The sequence below is a fragment of the Mixophyes fleayi genome, chromosome 1, assembly GCF_038048845.1.
Source record: "Mixophyes fleayi isolate aMixFle1 chromosome 1, aMixFle1.hap1, whole genome shotgun sequence".
In the NCBI taxonomy this organism is placed as follows: domain Eukaryota; kingdom Metazoa; phylum Chordata; class Amphibia; order Anura; family Limnodynastidae; genus Mixophyes; species Mixophyes fleayi.
The window spans coordinates 437,061,526-437,077,801 of record NC_134402.1 but is presented as its reverse complement, the minus strand read 5'-3'; the positions used below and the strand labels follow the sequence as shown (position 1 = coordinate 437,077,801).

The 16,276-nt window shown below is 40.9% G+C and overlaps 1 protein-coding gene across 5 annotated transcripts in view; it reads right to left on the bottom strand.

Moving 5' to 3' along the window:
- The window catches only part of PDZD2 (PDZ domain containing 2), a 216,374-nt gene that overhangs the window by 90,287 nt on the left and 109,811 nt on the right, over positions 1 to 16,276 (bottom strand). For all 5 annotated transcript variants that reach the window (XM_075184731.1, XM_075184741.1, XM_075184750.1 and 2 more), the window contains exon 2: positions 5,225 to 5,654. In XM_075184731.1, coding sequence (XP_075040832.1) covers positions 5,225 to 5,654 — 430 coding nt within the window. The remainder of the gene's footprint in view (positions 1 to 5,224; positions 5,655 to 16,276) is intronic.

The window sequence follows — 16,276 nt, the reverse complement described above, 5'->3', positions numbered from 1 at the left end:
AAAAGCACCTAGTACAAGTAATGCTGGACATACGGAGCACAAAGGGCACATCTGATCACCCAACCCATGAGGCCATTCACACACTGAGGAGATCGCCTTTTTACAACCATCCTATTCAAAATCCAATGTGTTCCAGTTTTAAATCAACAAGGGCGATCATTATGGGAACACAGAATATGCGATTGGCCCAATTTCATTGTGAACCAAATTCTAATGTTTGGGCAGCTTTGGGCTGTGTACACATATTTCAAGAAATTCCATCAATTAAAGACTGCATCTCATCAACAATGTGCGAGGAAACGATACATTTAAGAATTGAGTTTATACGTAGGGGGGTATTCAATTGTCAGCAAGGTTTTTTTTTTGACCGCGTTAAGTCATTTTAACGCTGTTTTTATCATTTTCGAGCGGTTTAACCTTACCCGCAATTCAATTAAATTATTAACACTCCGTTTTTTTACATGATACGGTCCTCTCGGGCTCCAATAGAAGGTTTATTGAGAGTATAGAGTGTGCGAGAGGCAGCCGCGTTAAAAGCTATTCAATTGTTTTTCAAAGCGGCGCGTTAAACAGGAAAATATGCTGTTTTATCTCGCACCTCTTTGGGGTGTGTTAAAAATAAAAAACCTCTGAAAAGTATTTGAAATCATGTAATAATGTGAAAAAAAGTTAAACTTATGTTTATCACTAATGCCTAACTTGTGTAAGTTGATTTTCTTGTGAAAAAATAATGGAATAAAACATATAACAAAAATCACTAATTAATTATATTTATGTATGTTTTTAGTACAAATATGAATGTAGTAATGTGTTTTCACATGGTATAGATGACTGTATGGTAAAAAATAGTTAAACTAAAAATTATGCTAGAGAAAGTACTGTAATGTACATATTATCAATGTGTAATGCAATCTAATGTATGGAAATGTATGCAAAACCTTTTTTTTGTGTTATATATGATCGCGTTAAAACTCCCCTAAAATCTCGCAAACATAATTTTTAATGCGCGTAGGCAACGTTCCCTCTTTTTCAATTGAATTGCACAAGTTTTCCGGCTGTGCTAACTCAAAACGGTCGTTATTGCCGTCAAAAATCCGCTGGAGATTTTTTTTTATGCTGCGGGGAAATAAAAAAAAAAAACTCGCTAACAACTGAATACCCCCCAGAATGCCATATTTGCAGACAGGACAAGATGATTATTTGTGCTACATGACATTCCAGATGGGGCAAATTTATCTCACTTTCTCAGTTAATATTTAGGGCATCGTAAACCCATGATATGTCCTATGAGTATTTATCACACCCACAGTAAATACCTTTAGTGACACATGTAACATTTACTGGAATTAAAATATTTAAAGTTAATGATCATTCTTAAATTAAGCACTGTATACGGTTTCTCCTTATCAAGGGGAAGGTAATTGAATACTATAAAGCCAGGCAGTTAACTGTTATAAATCCTGTACCCCATACAAATAAAGCCGACGTACAGTACAGTCCCTGAATGGGTTATTGAATTGCCAAGCTCTTCAGGAATTTAGAGTATGGACATAGCAATACCCTCATAACACAGTGCTTTCTGTAATCTGCATTCCAGCTAAATTCTGAAACTCGTCAAACAAATAAATGTATCAAGCTTTAATTACAAAGAGCAGAGGAAGAATGTCATGAATTACTAATGAATGCATGGCCGTAGCGAACAACTGCACATTATTCTATTGTACTTTACTGTACAGTATGCTTATGGTAAACCCAGTGGTTGTGCAAGGATTCCCGTCGCCAGAGGTATAGCACTCAATTGAGAGTCTTGGCAATCCGTTCCAGAGGGGCCGGCTCTGCTCTTCTTAGCTCCGCAGGGGGCGGTGCATTTCGGATACCAGGTCTCTGGATTAAAGATCCCATATCTGTATTTTGGCCCCTCTATGACTGATATTACCTTTGTCCTCCTTACTTGCTCAGGAGGAGGCTATTCAGAACTTTCTCAGTAAGAGAGCCTTGCATTCAAGTATATCCGCTTTTGTTTCACTGTTACCTCACTGTATTTGTAAATATGTATTTCGCAGATTTTGTAGTTTATGAATAGAGCTAGAGCAACGGCAGTCGGGTAGTACTGGGAGCCCTTAAAGCCAAATGTTGCAGATAAATTAGCAAAATTTTACATGTAAATACAGAATGGGGCGTATGGAGCACGGTGGCACAGTGGTCAGCACTGCTGCCTCACAGCACTGTCAGGGCACACGGCCGTGGTGAGCAATACAGGCCCCTGGGGCTAGAGCACTTTCCAGCCTCGGTTCAAAACCACCATTCTGCATAACCTCTCTGGGGTATCTTACAAAGGAAGCTGCTTGTTTCCCCAGCCTTCCACTCCTTCTGTCTCTAGTCGTCACGTCCAGGCCTGTCAGGGAGTACTGTAGGTTAGTAAGGCCAGTGAGAGCTAACTAGGGCCCTCCAGAGGCCGGGGACAGGACTTCAGCCCTGACTATCCCCTTCTCCCCCTCCCTCGTCAGGCCTTTCAGGGAGTACTGTAGGTTAGCAGGGCCTGTGAGAGCTAACTAGGGCCCTCCAGAGGCCGGGGACGGGACTTCAGCCCTAAATACAACACCCCAACCCCCCTCCCTCATCAGGCCTGTCATAGCGCTCTCTGTGCGCAGTTTGTGTTCTCCCCGTATGTGTGTGTGTTAAAGAATTAGACTGTAAGCTCTGTTGGTGCATGGACTGATGTGAATGATGAAACATTCCTTATTGTTACAATATAAAGGGTAATCATATTTCACAGAACAGTTTAACTCTTTATCTCATCTCTAGTAAATAGTAATTGGCAGCATACATTGAGCATGGAAAGACCAAATCACGGGGATCCACCTTAAAAGTCTTGGTGACCCATAGGTGATCTGTAGACTAATTAGCTCTGGTTTAAGCCATTGTTAGCATTCTGGAATGACCCCAAACTTGAGCTACAGCATAACCTAGAGAGAGTCCAAACCAACCATGTGTCATTCCAAGCACTGTAAGGAAAACACTGTCGTCCTGTGATTGTTTTGGTTGGACATATGTTCAAACAATCAATATGTTCGCTGGCGGCAGGCCTCCTCGTGTTTATATTAGATATGTGCAGACTTGTCTGAATATTTGGAACGTATCCGTTAAATACTCATGTGCTAATCTAAATATTTATGACTTAAACTGTAGTACAGTTATGGGTCTGAATTCAATTTACTATTTAGAGGTTCTTACCAAATTAAATCAGAAATGTTACTGCTGGGATTACCTATACTATCATTGGGGTTTTAAGTCACTATTACGAACCTAAGGACACATTTTGTGAATTTGGGTAGAATATTTTGATTGTATTTTGGATGCTGTATAAATTTAGATTAGCCGCATGTTTAAACAGTCATATATAGGAAACTAATGTATTATATATAAATATTTTTATGTAATTATAATTTTTATTAATACATCAATACAAGCACCTCCATTCCCCTCTTGACTGAAGGAAGCCAGCAAAGCGCTAATGGGTCAGGGACTGAGGTGAATGACTGATTCTCTAGATAGCACTGTGCATTATGGTGGCATTTAACAAATAAATGATAATGAAATAAACTTAGGTGAATCAAAGCTGTCACCAGGCCTAAGAAAAACTGCATATTATGCGGATCTCCAATGAGGACAGTGAGATTAATTATTAGCAGTAGAGGGCATTTAAAGAGGCATTTGCACCTTCAGATTAGTTTATATATGCCCTCTTACAACCTTACTTCATATATTGATTTATATTTCTGTGTTCCTTTTGTACTTTTCAGCCGTGTATATTTGTATCACCAAGCTGAATTATTTAATTTCACAGCCACGGAAATGACAAAAAGCTGCTCTCTGGATATAAATGTCTCCAATGCAGAAATGGCAGCAAAGCTGCGTTGTACCACGGTGCACCAAGATAGACAGCTCTCTGATTATTTAAATACACAGCTAAAAACGCGGATAGAAGCCAGATAGATAAAGCAAAATATGTAGCAAAGGACATATACATAGACCGATAAAGTAAAGTCACCTGAAGGTGAACAACCCATTTAATGGCTCACCAATGCTTCTGGGGAGAACCAACATATGCACGGTCAGTAGGCCCAGAAGACGGAGAACAAGGGCTCTAAGGCTGTTCTTCTCAAATCCTTGCTCAAGGGCCCCAAACAGACCATGGGGCAGATTTATCACAGGACGACAAGCTCTATAGTCAGTGGAAACTCATGTTATAGGGCTTTTCATTTTTGTTTCTCCCTATACCTTGGCAATAACCCTGTTGGCAAATACTTTGCAATATCTGTTCTCTTGTGTTATAGTAACACTCAGCTGCCCAGCAACAGGGTTTTTTTTGTTAAATTGCGGTGATAAACGCAGTTTTTACTCGCCACCATAAAATAAAAATGTTACACTTATGGACACTATTGGAGATCTACTGATAAAAAGGGCTCATACCACTTATTTTCAAAACAGGGAAATGGGTGGCCTGTTGGTGGACCTTGAGCAGAGACATGAGAACATACAGGTAACACTCCATTGTGGGCCCTATAGCAGATTGGGTGGTGGTATTGGGGTTCGGGGGAACCATCAATGCTGACCCATGATCCAAAGACCACAAAAACCCAAAACCTCCGGATCACATGGCAACTAAATGTCTACCCATTGTCACTTTGTTTATTTCGGATTTAGAACTCAATTGTGGGGGCAAAGGGTGTTTATTTTATATATCTAGTATACTCCCCACTTATTATCAATACCAATGGCGGTACTACTTTATAATGTAGCACTATAGAGGAGTCTATTAGTATCTGTTACTATATGACTGTTTCCCTGCCTTCTATCTGGTTCCCTTACAACCACGTGACACTTTCATTGCAATTGTTCATAGTCTCCAATGTCACACAAGTTCTACAAATCACCAAAACTGGCAAAAAATCTGCTCATCTCAAAAGTCGGCCACACAACATACGATCCTGTCACTCGACCTCAAGTCAACCCCCGAGCGACTGTATCACAGTCCAAAGGTCCAAGACCCATCTCTTCCAAGGGGCATGTTGGAAGATGACCACAAAGATAGCCACTAGAGGTGCAATCTTCATCCAACCGCATTAACCAACATGTGCAAGGTACCACAGGGTGTGTGGCCAGCATTTGTTGTAAATTATGTTCTTATATCTCTATAAAAAAATAGGAGCATCATATTTACCTGGACAGAACAGTCACTGGGTTTAGATGATGTCCTTGCAGCCTTTGACAGGTGGTAATCGCACTTCTCCTCATCATTATTGCTGTGAGAGTCCTGCCTTGTGTGACCATCAATTCCAGGGGCCTCCTCCGTAGAGAGACCTCCATCCACCTCCATAGGCGCGCAATGCCCGTTCTCATGAACGCCCTCCTGTCTGCTGTCACTCTCCTTGCTGTCTTTGGCCAGAGTCCTTGAGATGACTCCAAATTTCCTGGTTCTCTTTCCATGTTGCGTTGTTTTAACGCTTGGCTGTGAGGTAGAACTGGTTGCTTTGGGTTCACAGGTGTTTCTTTGGCCGCCATTGGTAGGAGGAAGAGGAGCTTTGCGTTTAATGCGGCGTAACATGATCAAGTAGATGAAACCGCCATTCCAGCACTGCTCGGCCAGGTAACTACGAAATAAATACCAAAAATAGGTTAGTTCTTTCACTAACAAAGCAACTACTCAACAAATGTTTCAAACATCGCCTAGTAATTCTTATTGTTACACGTATTCCTTAAGATGCCCACACATAAGCAAATTCATTGTTTACGGCAAAACTGGCCCTACATTCTAACTTGCCAACCACCCCATTGGTAAGTGAGAAGGTAGCAGGTGGGCAAAACTAGCAGCAACCTTAGGTGTGTAATTTGGCCCAGCCTGTCAACCCACTGATCAGGATGTCCAGGAAATTATTATTATTATTAATTTTTATTTATAGGGCACCACTAGGTATCCATAGCGCCATACAGGGACAGACAGAAACACGATACAGGGTGAGACAGCATGGTACAGTTAACGAAAAGCACAGTAACTCGGAAGCTCAAAGTACAGCTAGATGATAGGTGAGAGCCCCCAGCGGGGTAGAGAGAGGGGTAGAAGGGCAGGAGGACCTCACAGAAGAGACAAGGAGCTGGAGAGCAGAGTTAAGGTGGTGGAGAACAGTAGGAGAGGAGGCCCTGCTCGAAGGAGCGTACAATCTAAGGGGAGGGTAGGACGGACAGAGACGCAAGGGTAGCAGGAGGAAAGGGGGAGAACGGAGGCAGAGATGGAGAGGGGGGGAGAGGAGAATGACGAGGAGAGAAGTAGTAGGGGGAAAGGAGGGAGGGCAGGGGTGGGAGGGGGGTATGTGGGAGATTGGAAGGAAGTCAGTTAGGTGGGGGGGCTGGAAGGCTTTAAGGAAGAGGTGGGTTATAAGGAAATAAAATAAATGGCCAGATTGGCCTTTGTGAGAACAATTTAAATGCTATAAAAAACATTAGGGAAATTAAACAAATCCTGAGATTAATACATATTGCTTTTTAGACACAAAACACGAAATGACATGTATTAGACCTGGATTAAAGAAAACACACATGAACTCTCACCTAGAGTTTGCTAGAAAGCACGTGGGAGAGTCGCTTACCAAGTGGAGGAAGATTCTATGGTCTGATAAGATGAAGACTAAACTCTTTTGGCCGCAAGAGGAGGTGTTATGTTTCTTGCAAGCCTAACACTGCACATCGTCCCAAGATGATGGCGGTGGCAGCTAAATACTATGGAGATGGCAAAATGGATTGAGCAAGATATTAACCTGGAGGAAAACTTCCTGCCTTCAGCAAGATACTGAATACTAGGAAGAATATTTATTTTTCAGCAGGACAAAGACTTAATCATACAGCAAAAGCTTCATTAGAGAGGCTTAAATAGAAAAAAAAAATCAAGCCTAAACCTCAATCCCATTGAAAATCTGTACAATTTTTTTTCACCAACTGTTCCCATCAAACCTGATGGAACTTAAGCAATATTGCACAACAATGGATGAAAACTGCAGCGTCCAGATGTGCGAAGCTGGTAAAGATTTATCCAAACAGACTCATAGCTGTAATTGCAGTTAAAGGTGTATTAACATGCATTAAAACAAGGGGTTGAACGTTTAGATGATGTTTCCAGAGCTGCACATTTTTGTTTGACATAACAGATTATTCTGTGTTGCTCAGTGATAAGAATTCCTGAATAAATCCATTCTGATTCCGTGATGTAAGGAAATAAAACGGGATCAATGCCAAAGAAGGTGAATACTTTCTACAGCCGCTGCATGTTATATATTAACTGCAGTGGTTAGGAAGCGGTTAAGGCCTATGCACTTCAGCATCTGCCTTTCTTCATGTAAATTGGGCAGTGAATGAAATATACAAATAAAGGCTTTCTTTATCCTAAAAACAACTCCTCTTTATGAGCACAAAACACAGGCTATCCTTTCTGTTATTTATCAAGTACGGTTATATTCCCATGGTCTATTTTGTGCGAGGAAATGGTCTATTATTCCCTCTGACATGACCTATATAGAAGCCAGAGTAAACAGCATTCTAGCAAGTCATGGCAGAGAATACTGTGACATTCCTGTAGAGCCGAAAGAATTAACTCCCGAGTCTTAAAGTCTTCCCGAATATCTAGTGATCTTACCCAGAGAACAGAGCCTGACGGAGACGTGGAAATATCTAAAATACAAGTACAGGGATTTATCAGTACTTGGGATAAGGTTGTCAGGTGGTAAAAGCTTCTCCCCTAGATATTTCTTCTTTATTGCAACTTTGTGTCACATGTCCACATTCCCGAAAGGAAATTTGGGACAAATTAGTTTGTGGCCAATCCACACACACACTAAACCCTGACCCACGCAGACCATGCCCAATACTTGCGGAGACCACGACACTCTTCTCCACCCACAACACTTTTTCCCCACCGGACATCGAGACTATGCATCCAACCAATTCCATGGTGACGCCATGACTGGTGATGATTTAGCTATCATCATCATCATCTATTTATATAGCTCCACTGATTCCGAAGCGTTGTACAGAGAACTCATTCACATCAGTCCCTGCCCAATTAGAGCTTACAATCAAAATTCCCTAACATACACAGACAGAGAGAGACACTAGTGTCAATTTTGATAGCAGCCAATTAACCTACCAGTATATTTTTGGAGTGTGGGAGGAACCCGGAGCACCCGGAGGAAATCCACACAAATACGGGGAGAACATACAAACTCCACACATGGTCGGGAATTGAACTCATGACCTCAACGCTGAGAGGTAGATGTGATAACCACTAAGCCACCGTGCTGTCCTAGAAACTTCACACCCTATACGTCATCCACTGACCCAGCTGTACTGTCCTGTTCACGACAAACCAGAATTAGAAGTGACCCGGACAGACTGGAACCCAGTCATCCTCCATACAACAAAGCATTCTCCTAGCCTCCAAGCCACACCTTGAAGTGTTCCCTAAACAACCCTCGCCATCCCCATCTATTAGGCAAACTAATCAAACTCCAAAACCACCTTTGTAACCACCTTAGCTATACCTTTATTCTCCTTTTATATAAAAAAACAACAACATTGCTGTGCTGGATCATATAGCCCTTAATTATTTTTTCCCATTGCAATCTGTGGCACTTACCATCATGTATCAAACTCCTATTGTCATACAGATTTTAAGCCGGACCTCCTTACAGCTTTGGATATTTGTTAATACCCAGTCTTATTTTATTACTGTGTTTGTTCCCAACTGTAACGAGCTGCGCTATATAAATACATGATGTTAATAATAATAATAATCTGACAGTACAACATGCTGGTTTCACACGCCCTTTTCTACAATTAAGCAATCAAACCATGTCCATTTGCCAGGCATCATTTCCATTCCTCCCTCTCGGAAACAGACACTTACTAAATGCGATTCAAAAACTAGAACTGTTATTATGGAGATCCTGATGTTACCACCATTACGTCATAGTATTCCACGGGTGTACACAAATTATACGGTCATGCAGCCTTCTGCCCAAATCCTGCAGCTAAATGCAAACAGAGCGAGTCAGGAAAGCTGCAATACGCATCCGGATCTACAACCAAATAACCTCAGGCACTTGGAACCTATTTATTAAATAGAGATATTCTATAACCTCTCTATGATTCAGTTAATCACCCGGATTATGGTTCAGTTCCCAGGGCAGAGCTGTCATGTTGTATTGTTGAGTATTACAATGATTCTCTTGCCACATTCTGTTTTGTTGTGTTGGTTTATTTTCCGCAAGAGCAAGCAAAATATTTTTTCAAACTTTTTGCAATATTGATATTTGAAGATGGCAATGCAGTAAGTTACTAGTGATAACTGGTAGACTGGTAAGTTCCTTTTTTTGGCAAACTGCCTTAGAAAAATGATGAAGTTTTACAGGTAAGGCACTTTTTGTCACCTGTGGAGTGGTATGCACAGATGTAACCCCCTGTATTAAGCTTGTCTCGATATCTGTATGTGAGCTAGAGAATTCGACCGACATGTATCAAGTGAGTTTGAAAACATGAAAGTCTGAGCTGTTACATGCCCTTCCCTGCCAAAACCACTGGCATCAAGCAGATACAACTACTGCTGGAGTACAGAAACAAGTACACAGTATTTTGCTTTTGTGAGACGGTATTTGTAAGCGCTATAAACAGTTTCTTCCAACTAGTATACTTAGAAAAAAGTGATACCCAGGAGTTTGTATGTTCTCCCCGTTTTTGCGTGGGTTTCCTCCGGGTGCTCCGGTTTCCTCACACACTCCAAAAACATACTAGTAGGTTAATTGGCTGCTATCAAAAATTGACCCTAGTCTCTTTCTTTCTCTGTCTGTCTGTCTGTGTGTATGTTAGGAAATTTAGACTGTAAGCTCCAATGGGGCAGGGACTGATGTGAGTGAGTTCTCTCTGTACAGCGCTGCAGAATCAGTGGCGCTATATAAATAAATGGTGATGATGATGATGATGATGAATATGATGAATTATAGTTTTCATTCACTTAGAAGAGAGCAAAATTAATGTCGGGAAAACAAAAAGAAGCTGACATTGTCTTTAAGTGGTTACAGGCTAAACAAAACAACGTTCTTTGTCAAGGTATAAAAATGTGCCAGAAATAAAGTTATTTGTTTGTTTTTCTGGGAAATAAAGATAAAGGGAACGGCAAAATGTCTTGATCACAGGATTTATTTATATTTAGGTTCCAAGCTCAAAACATTATGTCATCTTAAATGGTTCAGGCATCGCTACACTACAAGAACACTGCTCTAAACTGATATGACAACCGTTTTCCAAGTGGATTAGATGTGAATTAAAGTGGTCGTCCAATGTTTCCAATTAATCTTTTATAAATACACACACATATTATGAGCTTTATGACTTCATAATTAATTGTACAAACAGTATTGTATCATGTTTCTGTGCGCGCTCAGCCAGGTCATTGTCTTCTAAATAATCACATTTTCTACCCACTGTAACTTCATCTGGAAACTGTATTGAATCTTATATCTCACTCTGCTCATCTAGTATAGGTTGTACTTTGCTGTACAGACAATATAGACTCTAAGACCCATCTATGTAATGTTTGCAGTACAGATGTTACTAAATAAGTGTATTTCTAGAATAGTTTAATATGTTGCTACTATTTAGGAAAATACACTACTGGGTGACTCATACACTGATGAGCCCTAATAAGGCTGAAACAGTATGTCTGTAGGTGGATATTCAGTACAAGTGCATCCCAATCTCTACCTCCATGCCCATTGTTTTCATGTCTGTATTTATTTTGTCTACCTGGTATGTCCCTGTTTTATGTATGTCTCTGATTTATGTATGTCCTGTTTTCCCCTACTGTACGGCGCTGCGGAGCACTGTGGCGCCTTACAAATCTACGATAATAATAATTAATGATGCCATAAACTAAAATCCTGACAAACTTCTTGCTGAGCATTTTGTAGGCAGAATTTGAAGTGAGTCCCGAGTGATACAGTGTAGAAATCCCATAAAAGACACTCCTAAATATATTACAACTAAAGAAGTGGGTAGATGGACCCGTTAAACATCAGGTTTTAATTTTAATATATATTTTATCCTACTGTTTACTCATTGGGTTTATGCTTTTATTTGCATTTGAATAAAAGTTTGCATATTTTTTCAACACAGATTTTTTTTTTTAACAGTTAGTTTAAAGCACTTCTACTCCCCTAAATGTTTAGCTAAACCCCCATCTGTATCCTGCACATCACCAACAACTGATTACAAGAGGCGAGTGCTTGACACAATAAACCAGGGCACGGTCACCCTTGTGACTCACCTGTGATAGGGGAATGGTTTCTACATTAAATCACTAACTTCACGTTCTGCTGGCACAGCCCCGGCAGCCTGTTAAAAGTGTATCTTTGCCAACTGTCCCTCATTATCACGCTTTATCCTTCAATAAGTACACTACATCACCTTTATTCACGGTACATCTGTGATGACACTCTATGCCTCTCCTTTATCACCTCCTACACCAGTGTTGGCTAACCTGTGACACTCCAGGTGTTGTGAAACTACAAGTCCCAGCATGCTTAGCCAATATATAGCAGCTTCTTGCTGGAAGGGTATGCTGGGACTTGTAGTCTTGTAGTTTCACAACACCTGGAGTGTCACAGGTTAGCCAACACTGTCCTACACCATCCGATGCCACATTGGTTCATCCATAAACTTTCTCTGATGTACGCGTCTATCTCTCTCTCTCTCTCTGTATATATATATATATATATATATATATATATATATATATATATATATATACATACAAATATATATATTATCTAAACACCTGTTTACAGAAAACGTCACCAAGAAATTGTCTTTATTGACAAGTATATTCTCCTGAACTGGAGAGAGATTCGGGAAGCTGTGAATATATCGTTAGACAAGTGTCTGCATCTCCTTCGTTAGTCACCTGCTGTCTTACAAGTATGTAGGAACAGAGTCAGGGAAACGTTTGAGGACTGAGCCTCCGGACAAGGCAAAGTCATTTGTTACAACAGAAGATCAACCAGGTATCTGCCAAACCAGACAGCATATTGCAGCTGAATAGGTCATTGTTAACAAATGCAAAATTCAACATAGTTTAAGCACTAGCATAGGACAGCCGCAAATGGTAACGTTTCAAAACCTTTAATGAAGCCATCCCAACAAAGAAGTGCTATATCTTTAATCAGTGGTCGAAGTGGAAATATATAAGTGGCGGTATGAAAAATGTAATATGGAAATGTAAGTGACTGGAATGTGATAGTGTTACAATGAAGGCAGTAGGAGAAGTGGCGGTATGACATACCCCTGTATACTCCCCACTTCTACTACTGTATATATCTATATAATGTAAGTGACTGATATGTGGTGATATGACATACCACTGTATACACCCCCACTTTCATCACTGTGTATATCTATATAATGTGATAGGGTTACAATGAAGGCAGTAGGAGAAGTGGCGGTATGCATACCCCCATATACACCCACACTTCGAGCGCTGTCTTTAAAGTGTATCACTGTCTGCATTCAGTGTGGACAATGGGTACTTGTTTAAGCTTCTCCTTATGATCAATTATTCTGCAGCGCAGTTCGTTATAAATTCACTAAGAAATGATGACATCACTGAAGAATCACATGACTCAGTGACGCCAGCTAGTTCATACTGAATCGACAGGCCTCATTCTTATAGCAGTATTGATCCAGCTTACTATATTGCTTCCTCCGCTGTGCAGGTGACGGGTACATTTTAAAGGACCGAACACTTCTCTTTGTTGGAATCGGCTGTATAAAATAAATTCAAACATCAACATTTGTGGCTGTTCCATGCCAGAGCTGGAATTACATTGACTCTGCATTTGTTCAAGTGTTAACAATCAAGTGCTGCTTAGCTGCCATATGCTGATACTTCTGGCAGATACCTGGATGTCCTTATGTCATAACAAATGACTTTTTGCATTGTCCCGAGGCTCAGTCCTGCAGCGCTTCCCTGCCTCCGTTTCTACATATTTGCAAGACAGCAGGTGACTAATGAGGATGACACAAACACTCGTCCAACAATGTACTCACAGCTTCCTGAATCACCATCTAACACTGCTGACAAGTCTCTTCCTGTTATGTTCCTCTCCCTGGACACTAAACTTAACTCAAGTTTCAATATCGGTTCATGACATAACTACTTCTACAACACGGCCTGAGCGAACTGCATACACAAGACGTTGGCTAAGAAAGAACTTTTAGGGGCACATTTATCAATATTCACATAAAGTGAAAAGTAGTTTTCAATCCTTATCGCAATGATAAGGATTGAACTATTTCTCACATTTATGTACAGCCGTTCACAGAAACAACAGTTCCGAAAAACTGCTGTTTCAGTGATAAAAAAAATCATACTTACCCCCCTCTTCGGAAGCGCTGTCTCCGGGTCTTCTCTTCACTCTTCAATTGCGCATGTCCAGTTCCAAGAACTGGACATGCGCACACAGATCCCCTCTCTGAGAGAGAGCGAGCGGTGAGTGACAGGGAGGGATCATGTGATCCCTCCACACATGCGCTGTCCAGCTCTGCTCTTCGGAGCAGAGCTGACAGCATTCGATTTCTTCAATTCCGATGATGTACGCCAGCTTCAGCTGCTGGCGTACATTAACATGACAAGTTCCCGAAAAAAATGTTTTTTCAGGACTTGTTAGATTGCGGCCAGGAGCAGTCACCATTCTGTTGTATGGTGACTGCTCGCAAAAACGATCTGAAGTGAAAAGCAGTCATTTTCATCAGTCATCAGTGCGATGGGACTTTAATAAATTTGCGTTGGACACTTTCTGGACCAAATTACACGGTAAGTGCACGATAGTGCATTACCGTTTTTTCTTAAATATGCCCCAGAGTTACACATAACAAATGTGACATTTACACCATATATACGATTTTACGTTTAACGTTACACGTTACCATATATTTATCTTCTCCTCCCCATTCTTGATCCATCATATGTTTTTCTAACATCTATTATGGACATTTAATTTAACATTAGAGTTAATGATGTCTGCTCCAAGCCCCATGTAGAAGCTGTACACAGGCTGAATGAAATGGACCAACTCAAACACCCGTCTGTACGAAATGCTTGTTTTCATAAAGCAGGAAACTGCGTATCGGCTTCCTAAAATCTGAGCTTTTCATATCTTCTCAGCATCCGGCACAGATTTACAGGTCCATATAAACTGCAATTACAGACGAGAGAAGTTTATTGTTTACTTCTAACATAGTTTATAAATCTCGTACCGCAGCGTTTCCTCCTACAAGCCTGTTTATGGTGGAGAAAAAAACCCCTTTATTGTTATGTTCCTGTTTGCACCAAAACCAAAGTTACCTTCATCTATATTTTATGGGTTAGATCGGCCCAGTTTGTTATGGGCTCAGGATTCTGCTGATGTTCTTCACTCAAAGGCTGGAGATTTACATCTAAGAGACGGCAGTAATCCTGCTGACAGGTTGTCAAGTCTTTCCAACCACCAGCAATTAGAAAGGAGAGGCGTCGGAGGAAGTGATAGACCAGGCTTTAGGAGGAGTGCATCCTGCATATTGATCACAGACAGACCAATCGTCATTTATGTATATAGCGCCACTAATTCCGCGGCGCTGTACAGAGAATATTATCACATCAGTCCCTGTCCCATTACAGTCTAAATTCCCTAACACACACACAGACACAGACTAGGGTCAGTTTGATAAATAATTAGTAAATAATGATTAGTATATCACACGTAGAAAGTAGAAATCAACTATGAAAAGTATCATTGTTATTTCTTTACCACAACACAAATATTTCAAAGAACTGTATAATATCCCTAAGGTTAGGGGACTAACGTGTCACTGCTAATTCTCATTATAATTGCAATTTGCCCCAGCCCCCGTTAATGATCAGTCCACATTGCCGCTTTTCGCAGTGATAAGGGACGCCTTTTCTGACCTTATTATTATTACCATTTATATAGCGCCACTGATTCCGCAGCGCTGTACAGAGAACTCATTCACATCAGTCCCTGTCCCATTGGAGCTTACAGTCTAAATTCCCTAACATACACTCACAGACAGACAGACACAGACTAGGGGTCAATTTGTTAGCAGCCAATTAACCTACCAGTATGTTTTTGGAGTGTGGGAGGAAACCGGAGCACCCGGAGGAAACCCACGCAAGCACAGGGAGAACATACAAACTCCACACAGATATGGCCATGGTCAGGAATCGAACTCATAACCCCAGTGCTGTGAGGCAGAAGTGCTAACCACTAAGCCACCGTGCTGCCCAGTACCTTAAAAAAAAAGCCATGCCAGGACAGTGCATTCTGATAAGGCTCTCTCGCCGATGACTGTATGGTACTCACAATTCTTTCACCGCTCACTTATCGCAGCGTTAGAAGGAACGTCCAGGTACTGACCCAGAGTCTTTCCTGTGCATGCATGGCCATAGGTCAATAGAGAGCCAGCAATAGGTATGCTGGGACTTGTAGTTTCACATGGAGAGCCACAGGTAAGCCAGGTCTAACCTAGATCTTCCCTCCTGTTCAACCACCTAGAATCCTTCAGTTCTGCTTCCAGAAACCTGGCAGCTGTATGAACTTGTACAGGAATTCCATGGCAGGAGAGCAGGTACAAAGAAATGTGGTAAGAATAGAACCATAGCAACGACAAAGAGGACATGTCAATACCAGTACTGTAGCGAGGTACAAAATCAGTTGGCTACAGGCAAAAGATAAGGACAGGTTACAAACTATAAAGGTCAAGTTACAATATGTCAGCTCCAGGTAGACTAACAGAAATGTAATAACGCGGTTTACGGTAATACTTGGCACCTGTGTAACGGTTTCCAAGAACAGCAACTTACAGAGAGGTTTTGGCTCACTGCCGCATTAACCATTGTATCATTATGCATGCCCCTGAGATGCAAACGTCTGCATTAGCAGGATAAAACAGGAGAAGAAAGTAGCGGTAAGTGTATGACAACATACCAGAATGTAGGTCACGGCATTTTTTGATGCTGGAATAAAGTTTAATTGCATCCATATGAAAGTATTATGGAATCTCACAAGACTAATGCGAATGTGCAAGTCATTACTAGACATTGGGATCTCTGAAATGTTCATTTTCTTTGGTAATTCAAACTGACAGGTTACATAACAGAATGTACATTCTATAGTCA